At 40.5% G+C, this 17,272-nt stretch overlaps 1 protein-coding gene across 7 annotated transcripts in view; it reads left to right on the plus strand.

The window, feature by feature from the left end:
* The window catches only part of sema4d (semaphorin 4D), a 48,752-nt gene extending 37,128 nt beyond the window's left edge, over positions 1 to 11,624 (plus strand). For 3 of the 7 annotated variants that reach the window (XM_023960407.1, XM_023960409.1, XM_011481610.3), the window contains 13 exons: positions 1,075 to 1,220; positions 1,300 to 1,362; positions 1,446 to 1,544; positions 1,620 to 1,713; positions 1,820 to 1,936; positions 2,377 to 2,528; positions 2,850 to 3,025; positions 3,138 to 3,294; positions 3,377 to 3,599; positions 4,302 to 4,414; positions 4,746 to 4,918; positions 5,096 to 5,142; positions 5,676 to 7,096. In XM_023960407.1, the coding sequence (XP_023816175.1) occupies positions 1,075 to 1,220; positions 1,300 to 1,362; positions 1,446 to 1,544; positions 1,620 to 1,713; positions 1,820 to 1,936; positions 2,377 to 2,528; positions 2,850 to 3,025; positions 3,138 to 3,294; positions 3,377 to 3,599; positions 4,302 to 4,414; positions 4,746 to 4,918; positions 5,096 to 5,142; positions 5,676 to 6,655 (2,540 nt within the window). In that variant the 3' untranslated portion in view covers positions 6,656 to 7,096. Of the gene's footprint in view, positions 1 to 1,074; positions 1,221 to 1,299; positions 1,363 to 1,445; positions 1,545 to 1,619; positions 1,714 to 1,819; positions 1,937 to 2,376; positions 2,529 to 2,849; positions 3,026 to 3,137; positions 3,295 to 3,376; positions 3,600 to 4,301; positions 4,415 to 4,745; positions 4,919 to 5,095; positions 5,143 to 5,675; positions 7,097 to 7,461; positions 7,651 to 8,200; positions 8,652 to 9,860; positions 10,074 to 10,196; positions 10,286 to 10,835 lie in introns of those variants that run through there. The other 4 variants (XR_002874247.1, XM_023960410.1, XM_023960411.1 and 1 more) reach the window with 4 other exon arrangements.
* Positions 11,625 to 17,272: the final 5,648 nt, after the last annotated feature.

A 17,272-nucleotide genomic window follows, 5' to 3' on the forward strand; every position in this document is an offset into this window, starting at 1 on the left:
AACACTTTCAAGGTAGACTTACTGATGTTCTGTAGGAATGCATCGATTCCCTTTCCCCAAAGGTGTAACATACGCTTCGGTCTTAAATAGAGAATTCTGTGGTAAATGGCGTGTTCTTTTGTAGCGCTTTTCTACCTTCCTCGAAGGCCCAAAGTGCTTCAGTCACCGACCCAGTCTCACACCAATCATGGCGGCTCTGCTGCCGAACACTGGCGACCAACCTTCTTTTAGAGGCAAGGAGTGAATCGAACCTGCAATCTTCCTATCAGAGGTCGACCTATTCCTGCAGTAGCATCCTGAGCAGCGATGTCTCATTTTAAGAAGTGAAACTTTTCACTTGAAGCTGTTCTCTCACTTCATGCTCTCCTGAAACTAGAAATCCGAGACCCTAATGTCAGATAGGTGCTGTTTTACTGGCACTAAAAGGGAGGAAGAAGTTTCCCTGGCTATAGACCTTTGAACGAGGCTTCTCAGCGCCTCAGGCTCACACTATAGGTTTCACTTGTTGCCTAAGTTATCATGAGAAAGTCCCCTTGGTCTCCTCAGGCGATTCGTCGGGTGGAGAAACCGTCATCCACAGTAGGACATCTTAGGTGACTCTGTGGGAGAGAAACGAGACGTCTCATCCCTGTGACAAGCTTCTCCACTTACAGCAAGCCGATTTCCTTTCACCGCTGTGGTGTCAATAACCTGCACCTGCAACGTAAATCTGCTTAAAGCTGAGTCAGCCAATGCATCTCAGCAGATGTCGTGAGCAGGAGCGCATTCCTCAGTCAAACTTGGATGATTCTCCAAAAAAGGCGCTTTTTTAAAATTGTAGTTTTAAATTACTAGCTCTAGCAAAGCAAGGTTATATGTTCAGCACAATACATTCTTCAGGTAATTGACAGTTCATTTAAAAAAAACGGCACATTACAAGCAAAAATCGTTAAAACTTGAGTACTAAATTTTTATACCTTGCCAGTTCTGTCTGCCTTTATTCTGAAGTTATTGTCTGTTTCCTTTATCTAAAAACAGCAGATTTGATTTCTTTCTCACTTGTTTAAACATGTTTATTTCCATTTAAACATTCAGATTTGGGTCTGATGGAGTTTTCGGAGCCCGGGATATTCAACTACTCCACTCTGCTGCTGAGCGAAGAGAAGGCTGCGCTGTACGTGGGGGCCAGAGAGGCCATTTTTGAGCTCAGCATGACAAATGTGACCATCAGAAACAACAAGGTACCGAAACACTTTTTTACGACGAAAGAGAAACATGACGGCGAAGCCTTCTGTCTCTGAAACGTCGATGCTTCTTTAGGTTCAGTGGACAGTAGCGGAAACCCCCATGAACATGTGCGCACTTAAGGGGAAGTCAAAAGAGGTTTGATCATTTAATTTTTACTTATATTAATTTATTATTATCTCTGCATTTTCCTGTTGTAAATGTGTTCTGTTGCTTTTCAGAGGGATTGTCTGAACTACATCCGGGTTCTCCAAGTTGTAGACGATGAGCGGCTGTACGTCTGCGGGACATACGCCTTTCAGCCTCAGTGTGACCACTTGGTAGGCTGCTATGTCTCTCCTCTGAAAGCCCTACGAGCAAAAAAAAGGTGCAAACTTTAATCTGATCCCTTTTAGAACCTTGGTGACTTTTCGCTGGCGGGTCGGATTGAAGACGGCAGAGGGAAGTGTTCCTTTGACCCGTCACAAAGCTTCACCACAGTCATGGTTGGTGAGTGGGAGGACTTTTTTTTGTTTTTGTTTTATTTTTTCCTTTTTGGTTGTAAGCTCTTCATCATAGTGCTTTCAAACCCCATAATCTCCTTTTTATCCATCAGATGGAGATCTGTACTCTGGGACAGCTTATAACTTCCTGGGCAGCGAGCCCATTATTTCCAGATATTCCCAGTCCCGCTCTCTTCTGAGGACGCAGTATTCCACGTCATGGCTAAACGGTAGGTTTGCTTTGAATAAAGGGAGGAAGCTGCTCAGAAGAGAACTTCATTAAAAGACAACATTTTTTTATTAGATTTATTTTTTTGCATGTGTAAGTTCCTCCATATGTTGAAATAAATCCCCTTTCTGTTCTCTGTGACTAAAAACAGTCGGTTTCCTTTCTCTGTTATCAGCTTTCACATTGACTCAGCAATAACTTTGCCGTCAGCTTGTAAAATGACTCTGTTGCTGAAGTGTCTGTACTTACTGGTTACTTAGCAGCTCTTTGTAATTAAGTGAACAAAGGGAGATGCATGTCTGGCTGAAGTATTAGTTCCTCAAAAAAGTTTTTAAAGGTTAAAACTTTAAATATGAAACATTCACACAGATGTTTTAAATGCCGCTTGGTTTCCAAATGACTCATCAATGGTTTGAAGGCTCCAAATCTGCTCCTTTTTAGAGCCGAGTTTCGTGTTTGCCGACGTGATCAGAGGAGGGAAAAGCAGAGCAGATGGCGATGACGACAAAATCTATTACTTCTTCACCGAAGTGTCGGTGGAATACGAGTTCTTTGGCAAGCTGCTCATCCCCAGGGTGGCTCGCGTCTGCAAGGTCGGTACATGTCGCGCACCATCTGCACCCACCAGCCTTTAGAGCCGTAATCAAACCTTTGTTTTGGGGAAGATTTCTTCTCTGACCAGTTAGCTCAAATCATAAATTGCTTCTTAAGAGGATGCTCATTTTACACGCCAACAGTCCTTGACCCAAAGTAATCAAAGCAGTTTGAGAGAAGCTGGGAATTTCCCCCTTAAATAAGAAGCCTTGTGTTTCTTTTGTTTTTTTTTTTTGTTCCAAATGCTGCTCATGTTCCCTATCTGCTCCTATCTGCACCACTTCTTCTCACGGCTGAGCATCTGCACCGTCCTTTCACAGGGGGACCTTGGCGGCGAGCGCACGCTGCAGAAGAAATGGACGTCTTTTCTGAAAGCGAAGCTGGTGTGCTCCATGCCAGAGCTCAACTTCGTTTTCAACGTGGTGCAGGACATTTTCACCCTGAAGGGGGCGGAGTGGAAAGACACCGTTTTCTACGGAGTCTTCACCTCTCAGTGGTCAGTCTTTTTTAAAGCTGCAGAAAGATGCACGCTTCTAAAAAAGAGTTTTATGTTGTTGTTTTTTTCTCCAAACCAATATCAAACCCCTTCCCTTTTGTCATCCTTAAAGGGGGAATGTGGGTTTGTCAGCTGTGTGCGCCTACAACGTGTCGGCTGTGGAGGAAGTCTTCTCCAAGGGGAAGTATATGCAGAAGGCCACAGTGGAACAGTCGCACACCAAGTGGGTGCGATACAACGGCGTCACACCGTCTCCACGCCCCGGAGCAGTAAGTGACCCTAAACCTTGATCGGTAAAGCCGACGGCATTTCTTCTAATGCTGTGTTTTACGCCCTCATGTTCTTCTTCAGTGCATTAACAACCTGATGAGACGGCAGAACATCAACAGCTCCCTCCACCTGCCAGACAAAACCCTCCAGTTTGTTAGAGATCACCCCCTGCTGGAAGATCCCGTCCTGCCCATCGGCAACAAGCCGCGCCTCATCACCAAAGACGTCAACTACACCCAGATTGTGGTGGAAAGAGTCGAAGCGCTGGACGGAAACACCTATGATATAATCTTCACTGGAACAGGTGAGATGATGCTGTTCATACGTCAAAGTCCCACTCTGATCGTCCTTTGGGCTTCTGTAAAAGCGTTCCCAGAGGTCTTTATTTACAGTTATCCTGTTTTTAGCCAAAATAGAAAAAAAACTGTTATTTTCTATTGCATAGTTTTTCTGCAGGGCGGCAGGAGTTCATTGCAAATTGGCCTCAGAGTTGTGGGTGGGATAGTTGGCGCAGAGCATCCCGCCCCCCCTTCCCCTCCATGTTGTTGAGATCTCGAAACGGGGAGCTTTTGGCCCACAAAATGTATTTTTCTACGCAACAAATAGGCTTGTTTTTTTTTTTTTAAACTTCTATTTTTTGTCTGCTCCTGATTCACAACCATTTGAAAGAAATACCCCGAAAAACAATTTTATAAAGTCACTACACATTAATTGAAATCTTTCAGGGTTTTCTTTTTCTCGTAAATTTGATGAATGAATGAATTTGTGAGTTTCCTTTTTTACGAAGGCATAATTACTAACATTACAAGAATAAAATCAAGAAATTTTAAACCGATGTGTAATGACTTCTTAACACATCCGCTTCACGTTTTATTTGTATTCATCCGTTCTGTTTTTAACATAAAAAAAGTTTTACAGAAAAAAAAATGAAAGTATTTTGTTAAAGGAATGTTTTGACTGTTTTTAATTTGCTTTGACTAAATCACTGAACTCTTTGTCTTTTCAGATAAAGGGATGCTTCACAAGTCGGTGCTGTTTGAAGGCGAGGTTCACATTGTTGAGGAGATGCAGCTGCTGAAGAGCGACGAGCCCATCAAGAATCTTCTGCTCTCCTCTGAGGTCAGCTGCAGTTTGTTTTGGCTGCATGAAAAGGAAAAAAGCAGGGGTGGCTCAGGCTGTAGATGTCAGGGACTAAAATATCCACACAAACTGACATCTGTGATGCTAAACGTAACTTTCCCACAACCGTGTATGGGGACTGACTGATCAAAATGTCACCAAATCAGCATTAATGCTCAACCTAGACTGAACAGAGTTGGTGCTCAATGATGAATGACGACTAAAGTTTAGCTAAACTTGGTGGTTTCAGAGTAAAGGAGAGAATATTATGATGCCATTCTTTCAATATCTAGTGGGCATCAGTTTCACCTGCTCCCGTTTCCTCAAACAGACGCGCTCCATGTATGCTGGTTCCGACTCTGGTGTTGTGCAGTCGCCCACTGCCTTCTGTAGCAGGTACACGTCCTGCCAGGACTGTGTCCTGGCTCGAGACCCATACTGTGCCTGGGACCCAAAAAGCAGGACCTGCATCAGTATCTTTGATGCTCCTAGCCAGCAGCGCAGGTGAGTTTGCATGATACTAAATCTGATGTTTGCGTTTTATCGTTAGGATCTTTTGGCACATCGCCGGTGCATTCATGCACGTTCGTCCTGTTCAGAACAAAATCTGATGGGCCTTCTAGTTAGACCGGCCTATCCTGCTAGATGCCATCTCACAGTTTTGTGACGTTTGTGTTGCAGGAGGCTCGTCCAGAGTCTGAGAGGGGATGCAGACAGGTGTCCTTCAGGTATGAGGCTCTGATGAACAAACTTTAGCATATCAACAGTGATGATGGAGAATTCAAGATCCTACAGTCTTAAGATGATCATCTTAGCTGACTTAAAGACCCACCCCAATCCCTTTTTGATCTCTTATTAAATCGTTCCCATTAGTCTATTAGCCAGGACGATGTCCAGTTGTCGGCAGGAGATGCATCAGAATGGAGCGGAGCAGGGAGCTTGTGGCCCACCCAGCAAAACTACGATCTTTTTCCAACTGCATTTTTTTGTCAGCTGTTAATTACTGCGATTTGAATAAATAAGTATAAAAAATGTAAATTTGAGCTTAATTTTCTTTATCAACGTCCTCCATCAGAAAAATGCCCCAAAAACATGTTAGACACCAAAAACACCTTTTTTCATTGGAGTGAAAGGGTCTTTAACAACAAATGAGATGAACTCTGTCTCCATCTTCTGGTGTATCTTAGTGTTGCTGCATGAGTTCTCCTCTGTTTAGCCATTTAGGTTTCAATAGTAATATTTTTGTCTGCTTTCTCGTCAGTGGCATCTCTGTCTCAGAAGGACTTCCAGCGAGTGGCGGCGAAGCCGGGGAGCTCTGCCGTGCTGCCGTGTCTGCTGAAATCCAACCTGGCTCAGGTGACGTGGAGGCTGAACGGCTCCGATCTCACAGAGGCGTCCCGCTTCCACTTCATCGGCGAAAACGGGCTCCTCATTTACAGCGTGGCTCCTGAAGAACAGGGCTACTATGAGTGCTGGAGCGTGGAATGGGTTCCTGCCGCTGGGAAGAACTTTAGCTTCCTCCTGGCTGGATATGTGCTGACTCTGGATCTTCCTGTCAGAACCGTGCCGCGAGGGACAAACGGGAGCAGCTCCCCCAACAGCCCAGAGGCAGGGAGCGAGGCTGCAGCTGAAGGTAATGTAAAGGCAAGCAGAGCCCCTCTAACTTCAGCCAGCTTCACCGCTGCGGTCCTCACCACCCCCCCTCAAACTGATCCATCACTAACTGCGCCCACCAGCAGCACCGTCAAGGTTCTGCGTAACCAGCACGTTCTCTCAAACCCCATCGTTCCCCATCCGGGCAGCCAAGACCCAGAGGCCGAGTATCTGCAGCATAGCAACGGCATGGCCTACCTGCTCCTCTTCCTCCTCTTCTTCGCCCTCTTTCTGGCTGCACTGGTGTACAACTGCTACATGCAGTACCTCCCAGCCCCCTGCCTGAGGCTGCGAGCCGCTCTGCTGGGCAGCCACAAGAGCGCCCACCAGCCAGAGTACAGGGCCTGCGAGGCGGGTCTGATGGAAACGGCCCCCCAGGAAAAGGTGAACCTGAGCGACCAGCCGACCCAGAACGGCAAGCAAAGCCTGCGGGCGCTCCGAGACACCGGCTACGAGACCGAACCAGAGTGTGGCAACGGCCAGATCCCCCCTCACAGCTTCAGAGGGGACAGCCCCTCCCAGGAGAAACCTTTCGACATAGACGGCGACTCTCAGTCCATCAAGTTTGCAGATGCAGATGATTGCTAGCCAGAGGCCTTCCCCTCTGCTCTCATTCATCTGCTGTTGAAGCCATGCTGCGTTCGGACGTTCTGTTCTCCTGAGCGTTCAGTGGGGTTAAGTGTTGTGCTGGGTAGAGTCCGTTTGTGTAGATGTAAGGAAACCAGCTCAGTCCAGCAAGTAAAGCTACTTCTTACATTCCAAATTGGAAACATTGTTTACCAAATTGGTAAGTTTCTCTGATGTTTTCCTAAGAAACAGTCCCTCTTTTTGTACAGCCGGTGTTTTTTTTTCTTTTTCTCCTCCTCATTAATGCTCAAAGCGCCATGGTAACAGTAATTTCTCAGGGACGGTTGCTCTGTGTGAACTGGGCCGGCTTTGAGGAGAAATGTGTTGTACAGAACCTGAGATGAGGAGGTGCTGCAGGTTATACGGCCGGAGAGAGAGAGAGAGGAGGAGGGGGGGGGGGAGGAGAAATGCTGGAATGTATCAAGCACTGTCTCGCGAGAAGTGACACTGGTGTTTTGCTTTCTTTGTACCTGTGACGTGAACTTCACTGATGATCTGGTGCTTTAACCTTCAGTCATTCACAGCCTATAGATGAAGTATGAAGAACAGCACAATCTGAAGCTTAAGCCCTGAAATAACCTGAAGCTTTTTAAGTTCAGAGCTTTTTTGGCACATCTGCATTATTTTGATCCCACTTAACTCTCCACTTGTGTAGGTTTTGTATAATTTATTGCAGCTTTTAGATTTCTCACTGTTTTGTCCTCTGCATGTCGCCCCTCATGTAGAATTTCCTCAACTCTCTTCTTCTCCATCACTTCCTCTCACAGCCTCCTCTTCATCCTCCTCACTCTCCTCTGGCGGGAGCTCTGCCCTTCCCTCCTTCTCCTCTTCTTCCACCAAACTTCACACTGTGGAGGCTCGGGAGGCGGAGGTGAGACTTCTGCCTCCCCTGCTGAAGGACCAGGCCTGGGGGCTTCATGCCCACGGGGCCTTCCTGCTCTTCTGCCTTGCTCTTGGTGAGTGGTGCCTGTGGCTTTGGGACCAGCCCTCACTCATCTCCAATGCTCGGTTTGGAAATTTTTACCACTCGACTCTATAACTCTCCTTTTTACTCTGCATGCTGGTTTTTACCGGAAAAAACTAACAGAGAGGGAAGGGTTTGTCTTAGATTTTTTTTTGGGTCAGACCTGTGGGGGGGGGGAAACCTCAAAATGATGACAAAATGTACAAATTTCACTGGAGTTCCCTGTTGAACTGTCGACCTTTCATGGTTGTTCAATTAAAGAATATTTCATATTCATTTTATCATCCAGAGCTGCCAGTTAGTCAAAAACTGTATTTTTTTCAATGTTTTTGACCTGTAAACATTTGTAATTAAATCTGTATATATGGAAGCTGTACATAATTGAAGAGAGCATCCTGTGGCTCTTGCTAGAAAGGTAAATAAAGCCTTAAAAAAGGTTTTTCTAAATGTTTTTTTTAGTTTTAACTTTGTATCTTTAAGCGTTTAACCTACTGTGTGATGAGTCAACTGAAGTTATGTTATGGTTTTAATGTTTTGAACAGAAATGAACCCTTTTGTCATTCCGACCTATTGCATGTGAGTAAAACATTTACCTGAATGTCTGAGCATGTTGAAGCCTCAGATTTTGTTTTAACAATCAGCAGCTTGGTGCAGTTTGGGTTTTGAATGTTCACTAAATGCAAAAACAAATTAAAGACCGACGTGTAAGGGGGGAAAAACTGTGGTGGTTAACCCCTAGAAGACCACATGAAGGATTAAGTAGAATGAACGTGATGTTGGCCTAAAGAGAAGAAATGCATCTGTTAGAGTAAAAACTTGTTTCATGTAAAGAATCCATTTCATTCAATATTAAACTGAACAGTTGCAATTAGAAAAATTAAACTTGGCTATAAGGAGATTTTGTAACTAGGATTTACCGTAAGTATATTTATTACTGTTGTAAAGATGAATCATCTCTGCATTGGAGTAAAACTGGACCAACTATTATGTGGACCAAGCCTCTAAAGGGGTTAGTTATTGAACACTTCTTTTTAACTTTCATTTGAAATGTGCTTCAACCTGGAAGTTAGCGAGTTCGTCTAACAGAACAGGACTGAGTGTGATGTCTCCCGTAAAAAATATTGAACTTTCAAACAAACAATTCAGTCGCAATACAGACGCCGCCATGTTGGAGCCAGACAACATTAGTAAGCAGTGATTGGCCAGACTTGTTACCATGGTAATATTGAACCATCAGTTGTAGGAAGTCCACGCCCTAACCCCTTGAAAGCAGGCTCGGGAGCGTCTGTCAAACATTTTGAGCGTTCAATCACCACAAACTTTTTTTGAGGTCTCTGGCCTGTTTTATAATTCAAATAACTTGCAATAAAGAAAATGTATCATGGAAAACAATAGGATTAGCAAGAACATGTTAGAAAAATGGGTAGCAGCCAATAGCTGTTTGTCTCAGAAGTCTATGGTTACTGGAAAACGGGGGGTTTGGGTCACTCAGTCTAGTTCAGTAAATGCTTGTGTACAAGCACTTTAGGGACTGCACGGTGTTTGGCACAATGTTCTCCGGTCATTTAAAACTGTAACGGTAAAAAACATGTATAGAGGTACACAAGGAATGACAATAAGTAAAGTTTGAAAATGGCTTTGGATGAAGATTAACAACTAATGGAGTCCAAACTTTTTTTTAGTTCAATCCTAACTCAAGTTTTACAAATTATAAAAATAAACCCACGGAAAACGTTAGGATCAGCATGTTTTAGTAAAAAGTACATAATCATTGAAGCCTGCTGAACCCTTTTATCTATTAATGAGATCAACCTTAATTGCTTTGAAGTTTTTTTTTATATTTATGGATCAACACATTTTAATGTCTTACCTGAACTTATCTGAACCCCCCTTGTTCAGATAAGGACCAAGAAGGGAGGTTTAGCATCTGCTTTTTCTATATATAAACTATTTTTTGGTTTTATTCCTAGTTTGTTTGGTTTCGGTTCTTTTATCTGGAATACAGAAATAATCAGATTTGGATCTTCAGTGTTGCACATGAACAGTGCCTGTTCTTTTGCATGTCACTGGAAGTAGGTCATAGCTGTTGTGTGTTTGCATGTTCACAAGCTCCTGGTGTTTGGTTGGAAGTGAACGCTCAAGGAGGCCCGACAAGGAAAGCATTCATGCAGAGCTCAACAGAGCTCCTGTTCTTCATCGCAGGCCCCGGCGACATCCACATTCACTGGCTTTTAGACGGGCGTCATCTGGACACCCCTGTGGTGGAGTTTCGGCAGCAGCTGGGGCGGGCGGAGGTACTGGTGAGCAGCTGGGTCAGGGAAGGGCCGCCGATGAAGGACGCCCGTTACCAGTGTGTTGCTGAAGGCAAAACAGGAAGTGACACATCTGAGGTCAACGTTCATCTACCTATTAGAGGTATCTGCTCCACGTTCTGCATGTGAAGTGTGAAAGATATGGTCTGCATGCTGAGGTTTGAACACAAAATAACTGATTTATATCAAAACAATTGTATATCAATGGGAAACATTTTGTCCACAGATGAGAACATTCCATCCAGGGATTTGAATCAGTGGAGAAGTGCACTCACAGAACACGAGCAGCTAATAAAAAGATGGGAAAAGGCTTTGGTAGGTCAGCGTTCCACTAATTTCTTTTAGGATCTAAAAGCTGTCTGAAAAATCTTGATGAGTTGGAGTAAAGAAAAAGAGACTTTGATGTAAACTAAATCTGGAGATTCCCGAAGCGTGTTTGCCTTAACTTCGTTAAGCATTAGTAAATTGTGGAGAGCACATGATCATCAACCCCATTTCCACAATTGGATTACAGATCTCTAAACGCAGCAGATAAAATTCCCTGAAGACTAATCTTGTTACAGTTTCATTCAAGTGTTTTCTTTTCAGGATTTTTTTTTCTTTTTAACCTCTTTATGCCTGAATTTATTGTCAATTATATATAAAAATTGTTTTTGCTGATTAAGGTGATGCAAAATTAAGGAGCGTCTCGGGTCCTATGATGCAAATTATGTCACGAAGGGGTTAAAACCTTCTGACATAGCTTTCCCCTCATAACCTTAAATTGACTCCTAGTATGCATCTGGATTCATTGACGGTCAAATCCATGTGGTTAAGAACACTTTGAAGATCTAAGACTTTAAAAATGTTGCATTTTCTTTTACAGGAAAGCTGTGATGGGAACACAGCTTTGTGAACATGTTTGAAAACTGGTTGGGAATTGGCCCCCCTACTCCAGCTGGAACACACCGCTGATGGGGAACCTTTCGTAGGGATTGAATGTCTCCCTGTCTTGCTTCCTGAAAAGGCTCCGGTGGACCATGAAGCCGTGATTTGACAGTTCCTGCCACCAGCATGGTTCGGTCTGGTTCCACTGGGGTTCTGGAGCTCCTCCTTCCACCTGAAGATGCTGGCGCTTCAGCTGTGTTTTTACTGAAGCAGACAAATATTTTGACGTCAGCGCCTGCACGGAGCAGTGGAACTACACAGTTCAGACAGAAGTGTCTGTGAAGCTTTTTTTCTTTTCTTTTCTTTTCTTTTTTTTTTGGAAGAATTGATCAGGTGTTTGCACCTCAAGTTAAAAAAAAAAATAAAGAAAAAGTTTGGTTGGTTTTTTGCATTGCAATTATATACAGCTGGCATTTGTGTCTCCGTACTTTCTGCATTTATAGCTGCACCCTTAAACCTCTTAAGGATCAAACATCAATGGAATATTCTGACAATTTGCTTACCTAACCTTAAAAAATGTCTGCTTTTCTGATATTGTCATCCACAGATGGAGCCACAGCGCCATCTAGTGTCAAAAAAAACATTCAAAGGAAGGCACATGAATCCATGAATGGCATTGGTCACAATATTTTATATAAATAAATAATCAAACAAATTAAACAGAAAAGAAAGGATAGAATTCTGTTTGTAACAAAATTCTCTCAATGTAAATAAACATTTATTAACGAAGCAAGTGTACTCACTTTATATCAATTACATAAGAAAATCTCAAGAATATGACTCCAGCCAAGCACTGATGGACTAGAGGTCGTTTAAACACAAGGATGCGAGGTTCTGAAATAATAAATAACTAGCAGAAGATTGACCCATTCAATTTAGTCAAAAACAAGTAACATAAGTAAACAGGTAACTCGCTTCAGAATAGAATTATTACAAATAAGATGTTTCAATATGTCTGGAGAGGCAAAAAAGTATATTATAAAAGGTATATTGGTATAAATCTGTTGTTTAAATACTGCTTTACTCTTTCCAAACAAAAAACAATTTAAATCCAAAGAATGTACAAACTCTCGAAAAAATAATGAAAAGAAATTGTATTTTAAAAGTAAATAATTCCCAAAATGAAATGCTTTCAATGTATTTTCAATCCCATTTTAAAAGCTTCAAATACATGGGGGAAAAAATTCTTTCTTACATTGTTTCAGAATTAAAATAGACACAAACAACATACTGTAGCGACCGACGTTGTTTTAAAGTAAAAAAAAAATCACTATTATTTTGATCATAAAGATTGTTAAGTCATGTTATTTTTATTAGTTCAATTATACAGCTGTGCGTGAGGCTGGATGCTTCATTCATGTTAAAACATAAATAAAATAAAAACTTTCACGGATAAGTAACAGCCTAGTTTTTATGTATTTATTTATCGGAAAGCCTCTTGACAAAGAATGCGTTACCACCTTAACAAATGTTATCAAAGAGAAACAGAATGATAGACGCATACGTTCACTAATTACACTCACCTGTACCTGTCTGAATAGCATGTATTTGCTAGCTGTGGGACCTTTTTTTTTTAAAATCAATTAAAATATGTTCTCACGGTTTATTTGCTCCAATAAATTGAACGCCTTTAATTAAATAGTTCTGGTCATGTGACCCAAGTGAACGTGGATTCATGTTCTCATTTTCTGAGCTTTTAGCGTCGTCACTTTACTTCAAATTTAACGGATACTTACTTTTTAGATATAGCTTTAATTTAGTCTCTTTTAAAACAGGATATAAGCAGTTTTATTTTATTCTATTTTATGTTTGTTGGTCTGCGCCGTTTCATACCTACGGGAACCTACAAGGGACAAAAACCTAACCTATTTTCCAGGTAAGTCAAGTTTATAACTGCTGTTAAAAAAGAAGTAGCCATTAGTGACGCACTTCTCAATATTTACTATCTCGTTGGTAACTACTGCCATTATTATCTTACCATTTCGACAGGTTATTAAAGTTTATAGTAAAAAGGTAAGATATTTATTTCCATGTCTTAATTAGATGTTCAATTTAAGTTGTACTAACATGGCGATTTCCATTAGATTAAAAAAAAAACACAGCAACAATATTACCAGAATATTGCAATGTATATAAATGTATAAAATATTTTGTGCTTCCACATGTAACCGAATTATCAACAATACTATTGTCAAATAGTTGATGTATTAAGCAGATTTTCTGTAAAAAAAACAACTCCTTCTCAGATATTTATTTATCTGAGAATTTATCTGAGATTTGTTAAGTTTAGACTCTTATTAATTTTGTATTTTCTCACTAATATCTCTTTTTCCCCCACTTCACATGACGTTTCACTGAAAGGATCCATTTCTCTTTTGGTGGCTTCTTTGACGTCATATTTAGTGAACAGACATACGCATATTTATGAAATATCTGTATAATTTGTGCTGACTCGTTTTATTTATTTTATTTCCCTTTTTTTTCCAAAGTAAAACCATTTACAAGATGCTCAAATGAGCTCAGACAAGGTTATGGACGGTCATATTCTTACCTCAGTCTTTTTAAGCAGACTAAAAATAAGGTTATGTATTTGAAACTCTATTTATTAGCAGCTTCTAAGAGTACATTACCAAAAGGCGACAGCGATATTGACAATCACAAAAAGGCCAGCGTGACTGTGGGATTATAAGGTATAGAAATGACTCAAAAAAATGTAATTTACTGTGAGCACTGAATACATGCGCGTTGCATAACCTTTACTGCCATTTAATTAATTGAAGAGTTGTCCTTCATCCACATAATATGGATAAAAATCGGAAGTATGGAAGGAAAACCTGACATGTAGATAACTGTCACAAAACTCCTACAACTCTTTCTAGCATCTGATAATTAACAATATATATATTTGATGCTGATGATTAAATTGACAGATAAGTAGCAGTGACAGAACATCTGTGTGGACTGTAAACACAAACCTACATATGGATGTGATACCTCTGACTGACGTATAGACCAGGCTAAACCTGCCAAAGACTATATACATTCAGACAGGTAAGTCTTTGTAGCTGTTATTTTGGCCCGTTCTTCGGGGCATGTAGATCTTCTCAAGAGCTGTGAGGTTTTAGATCTGTCAACTCCCTCTACAAAATCTCCTTCGGGTTGAGGTCTACAGACTAGTTAGACCACTCTAGAACTTTGAGACACCTTCTGCATAGCCAACCCTTGTTGCCTGGGCGATGTGTTTTGGGATCAGAGTCCTTCTGGAAGAACCATTTACAGTTTATCTTCAATGCTCTCATTGAGGGAAAGAGATTTTGATCTAAAATCTCACCATGGCTCCATTCATCCTTTATTTCATACGGATCAGTCATCCTGTAGTCTCATTCCCAAAGTATGATGTTTCCACTCCCATGCTTGTTAGTGGGTATGGTGTTTTTGGGATGTAACTCAGCATTCTTCCTCATCCAAACACGATCAGTGGTATTTATACCAAAGAGTTCCTTTTCACTTTCGTATGACCACAATCCTCCTCTGGATCATCCAGATGGTCTCTGGAGAACTTTAAACAGATCTGGACATGTTCTGGCTTAACCAGGGGAACGTTTGGAGCTCCATAAGGTTTTAATTCATGATGACGTTGTGTGTTACCAATACTAAACTTTGCACTGTGGTTCCAGCTCTCTTCAGGTCGTAAATCTGTTTCCCTGTATAGTTTGGGGTTGTTAACTTACTGCTGAGTTCGTTTGTACTTCACCAGGTGAGATCTTTCATGGAGGGAGACTGTCAGTGATGATGTATTGCTTCCTTTTTAAAAAAATAATTGCTCCAACAGTTGACCACTTATCACCAACTAGATTCCTTATTGCAGTCTGGTTCAGATGCACAATCTGGTCCCTGGTGTCCTTCGACAGCTCTTTGGTCTTGGTCATGGTGGAGAGGTTACAGTCTGACTGTTTAAGGCTGTGAACTGGTGTCTTTCAGATAACCAGTCCAAACAGGTGACACTGATACAGGAAAAAAGTAGAGGATAGAAGGGCTTCTTAAAGTTGGAACATGTCTGCGAGGGACTGAATTCTTGGTTGTTTTTTTTTAAGAGCTAAATACTTATATATCTATCTGCACCAGTATATAAATAAATTCTCCACTCCTTAAATATTGACTAGTGCATCAGTTTTTCTGCATGTTGTTCTTTCTTAGTAATTTAAGCTGATTTGGAGTTTGATGTTTTCCACACAGGATCAGTCTTCCAGCACAATTGGGAGTGATCATTCATTTAATGCATCAGTTAGAATTAAACAATCAGTGAAACAATTCTTGATTTTGATTGATTGATTGATTGGTTGATTGATTGATTTTCAAGCATTAATTGTAGACAGTACAAAGAAAAAAAGCACACTGATTAATAATCAAACTCATTACAGAAACAATGAAATGCATAAGTAAAACAAACAAACAAACAAACATACGAACAAACAAGAACAAAGCACAGTTAAGTCACATTTGATTCATTAAATACAGTGATCATTAACTAAATTCAAGTACAGCTTGATTTACTGCTTGGAGGGGAGTGGGAAGAAGCAAGTTTATATAATCCCAACCTGATGAGTTATTTCATTTGATAGTTTTGCATATTAACGAAAAGTAACAAAATCAAGTGCTTATTGTTTTTCTTCAGAAAACATTCTTTTATGATTTCAGTAAACAGTAACATGAATCACACATCATGTAACAGGGATGTAATAATACTGATTGATTATAATCAGAATACAATTTCATATTAATCCAGCAATCATCTCTTCACATTGCATTGGTTTTGCACTTTGGAATTTCAGCTGCCAACTTTGAACCCACGTTTACAAATGAGTTTTTGAGGCTGTTTGCTGCTTCCTTCATGTTATCGTTTTGACCCTTCTCATCTGTAAAGTCATTTGGGTGTGTTTGTTTTTCTGTTGTCCAGTTTCAATTTATCTTCTTCCATGTCCATGGATCTTCTTTGTCTGCAATTCTGCTTCGTTTGCCTTCAGTTTATGAAAATAAATAGCTTTTTTTTTTAAACGGTTTTGGTAACTAGGCAACAGTAGGCAAGCAGAGAAGTCTCCATTGGATGCTCTTTTTCTTTTTTCAGCTGTCTCTTTTTAATTTTTTAGTTTTTGCTGTTTAACCTTAAAAAAGGAAGAGTTGAATCAACAGCGTCAACACCATCACTTGCTTAACCAGTAAATTTATGAGTACCGTATAGTATACATTTAGATCAGTTGTCATTAGCCCCTTAGTGGTCCAGGTTGATGAGATTTTACTGAAATGTAATTGTAAAGCTTTTAACATTTTATTTTTGTTGTTATTTCCAGGTGCATGGTCATGTTTCTTTTCACAGATGTGTCAAAGTTTCCCTCTGTGATGTCTGTGCTGTTCTCCTGTTCTCCATCAGTACCAGGCACTCCTGTTGAGTGTCAGTGGGTGCAAAATAAGGCTACAAACTTTATTAATCAAACAATTTTTACTCCGTGACCTGGAAAGAAGGAACAGGAAGCATAAAGAATGAACATCACACAATTTCTTCAATATAAATTTACATGCAGATTTATACTAACACTAATTATATTGTTTTTGATTAAATCTGTATATTCTACCTATTGTATGAAGATCAGGTTCGGATCAAAATCCAAAAACGTTTTTTTATGTCTCAACTTTAAACAAAGAAATTCATGCTTAACGTTTTAGTTGCTTTTTAAAAATCACTATTACCGGTGCTTTTAGTAAACTACATTCAAAAGTTCAAGCATTAAATGTTTGTTTCTCTCCAAAGGGACTCAAACCCTCCACCTTCAGGTGAACGGCTACAAGTGTTGTGCAAATACTTAAACAGCAGCTGCTAGTCGTTCCATCATGAAGTCAGCTTCACTTCATAGAAGCTGTGGTCTCTTGTCCTGAAGATGTTCAAACCAAGAACCAATTTAGAAGAAAAAGAATCTGTTTTCTATTGTCTCCAACAGAATAAGAATCTGGTGATTAAGAGTATTGTACGATCTATCTTGTGGTTATCTACATAGCTTTAAAATATGCTCACATTTAAAAGATAATAGAAAACATATTTTATTAAGAAAACCGATGTTTACCTCAAAATTTTAAAGCCTCCGTCCTCAGACATGCTTAAACCCCATAGTATTTGCGCACATCACAATGATTCAAAATCATACCCACCTCTTACAAGATACTTGCCCTTGTGTGTATTTCATTGTCATGTGAACATTGTCGTACAAATTTAACTAATATTGAGGTTGAGAGGAAAAGGCTGGTATTCTGTATACTTATACTAGTTTTATTTTTTAAAATTGATCCTATATGTTGTATTTTTCCTTTAGAGCCAAATAAATG

Source organism: Oryzias latipes, chromosome 12 (assembly GCF_002234675.1).
Source record: "Oryzias latipes chromosome 12, ASM223467v1".
Lineage (NCBI taxonomy): Eukaryota > Metazoa > Chordata > Actinopteri > Beloniformes > Adrianichthyidae > Oryzias > Oryzias latipes.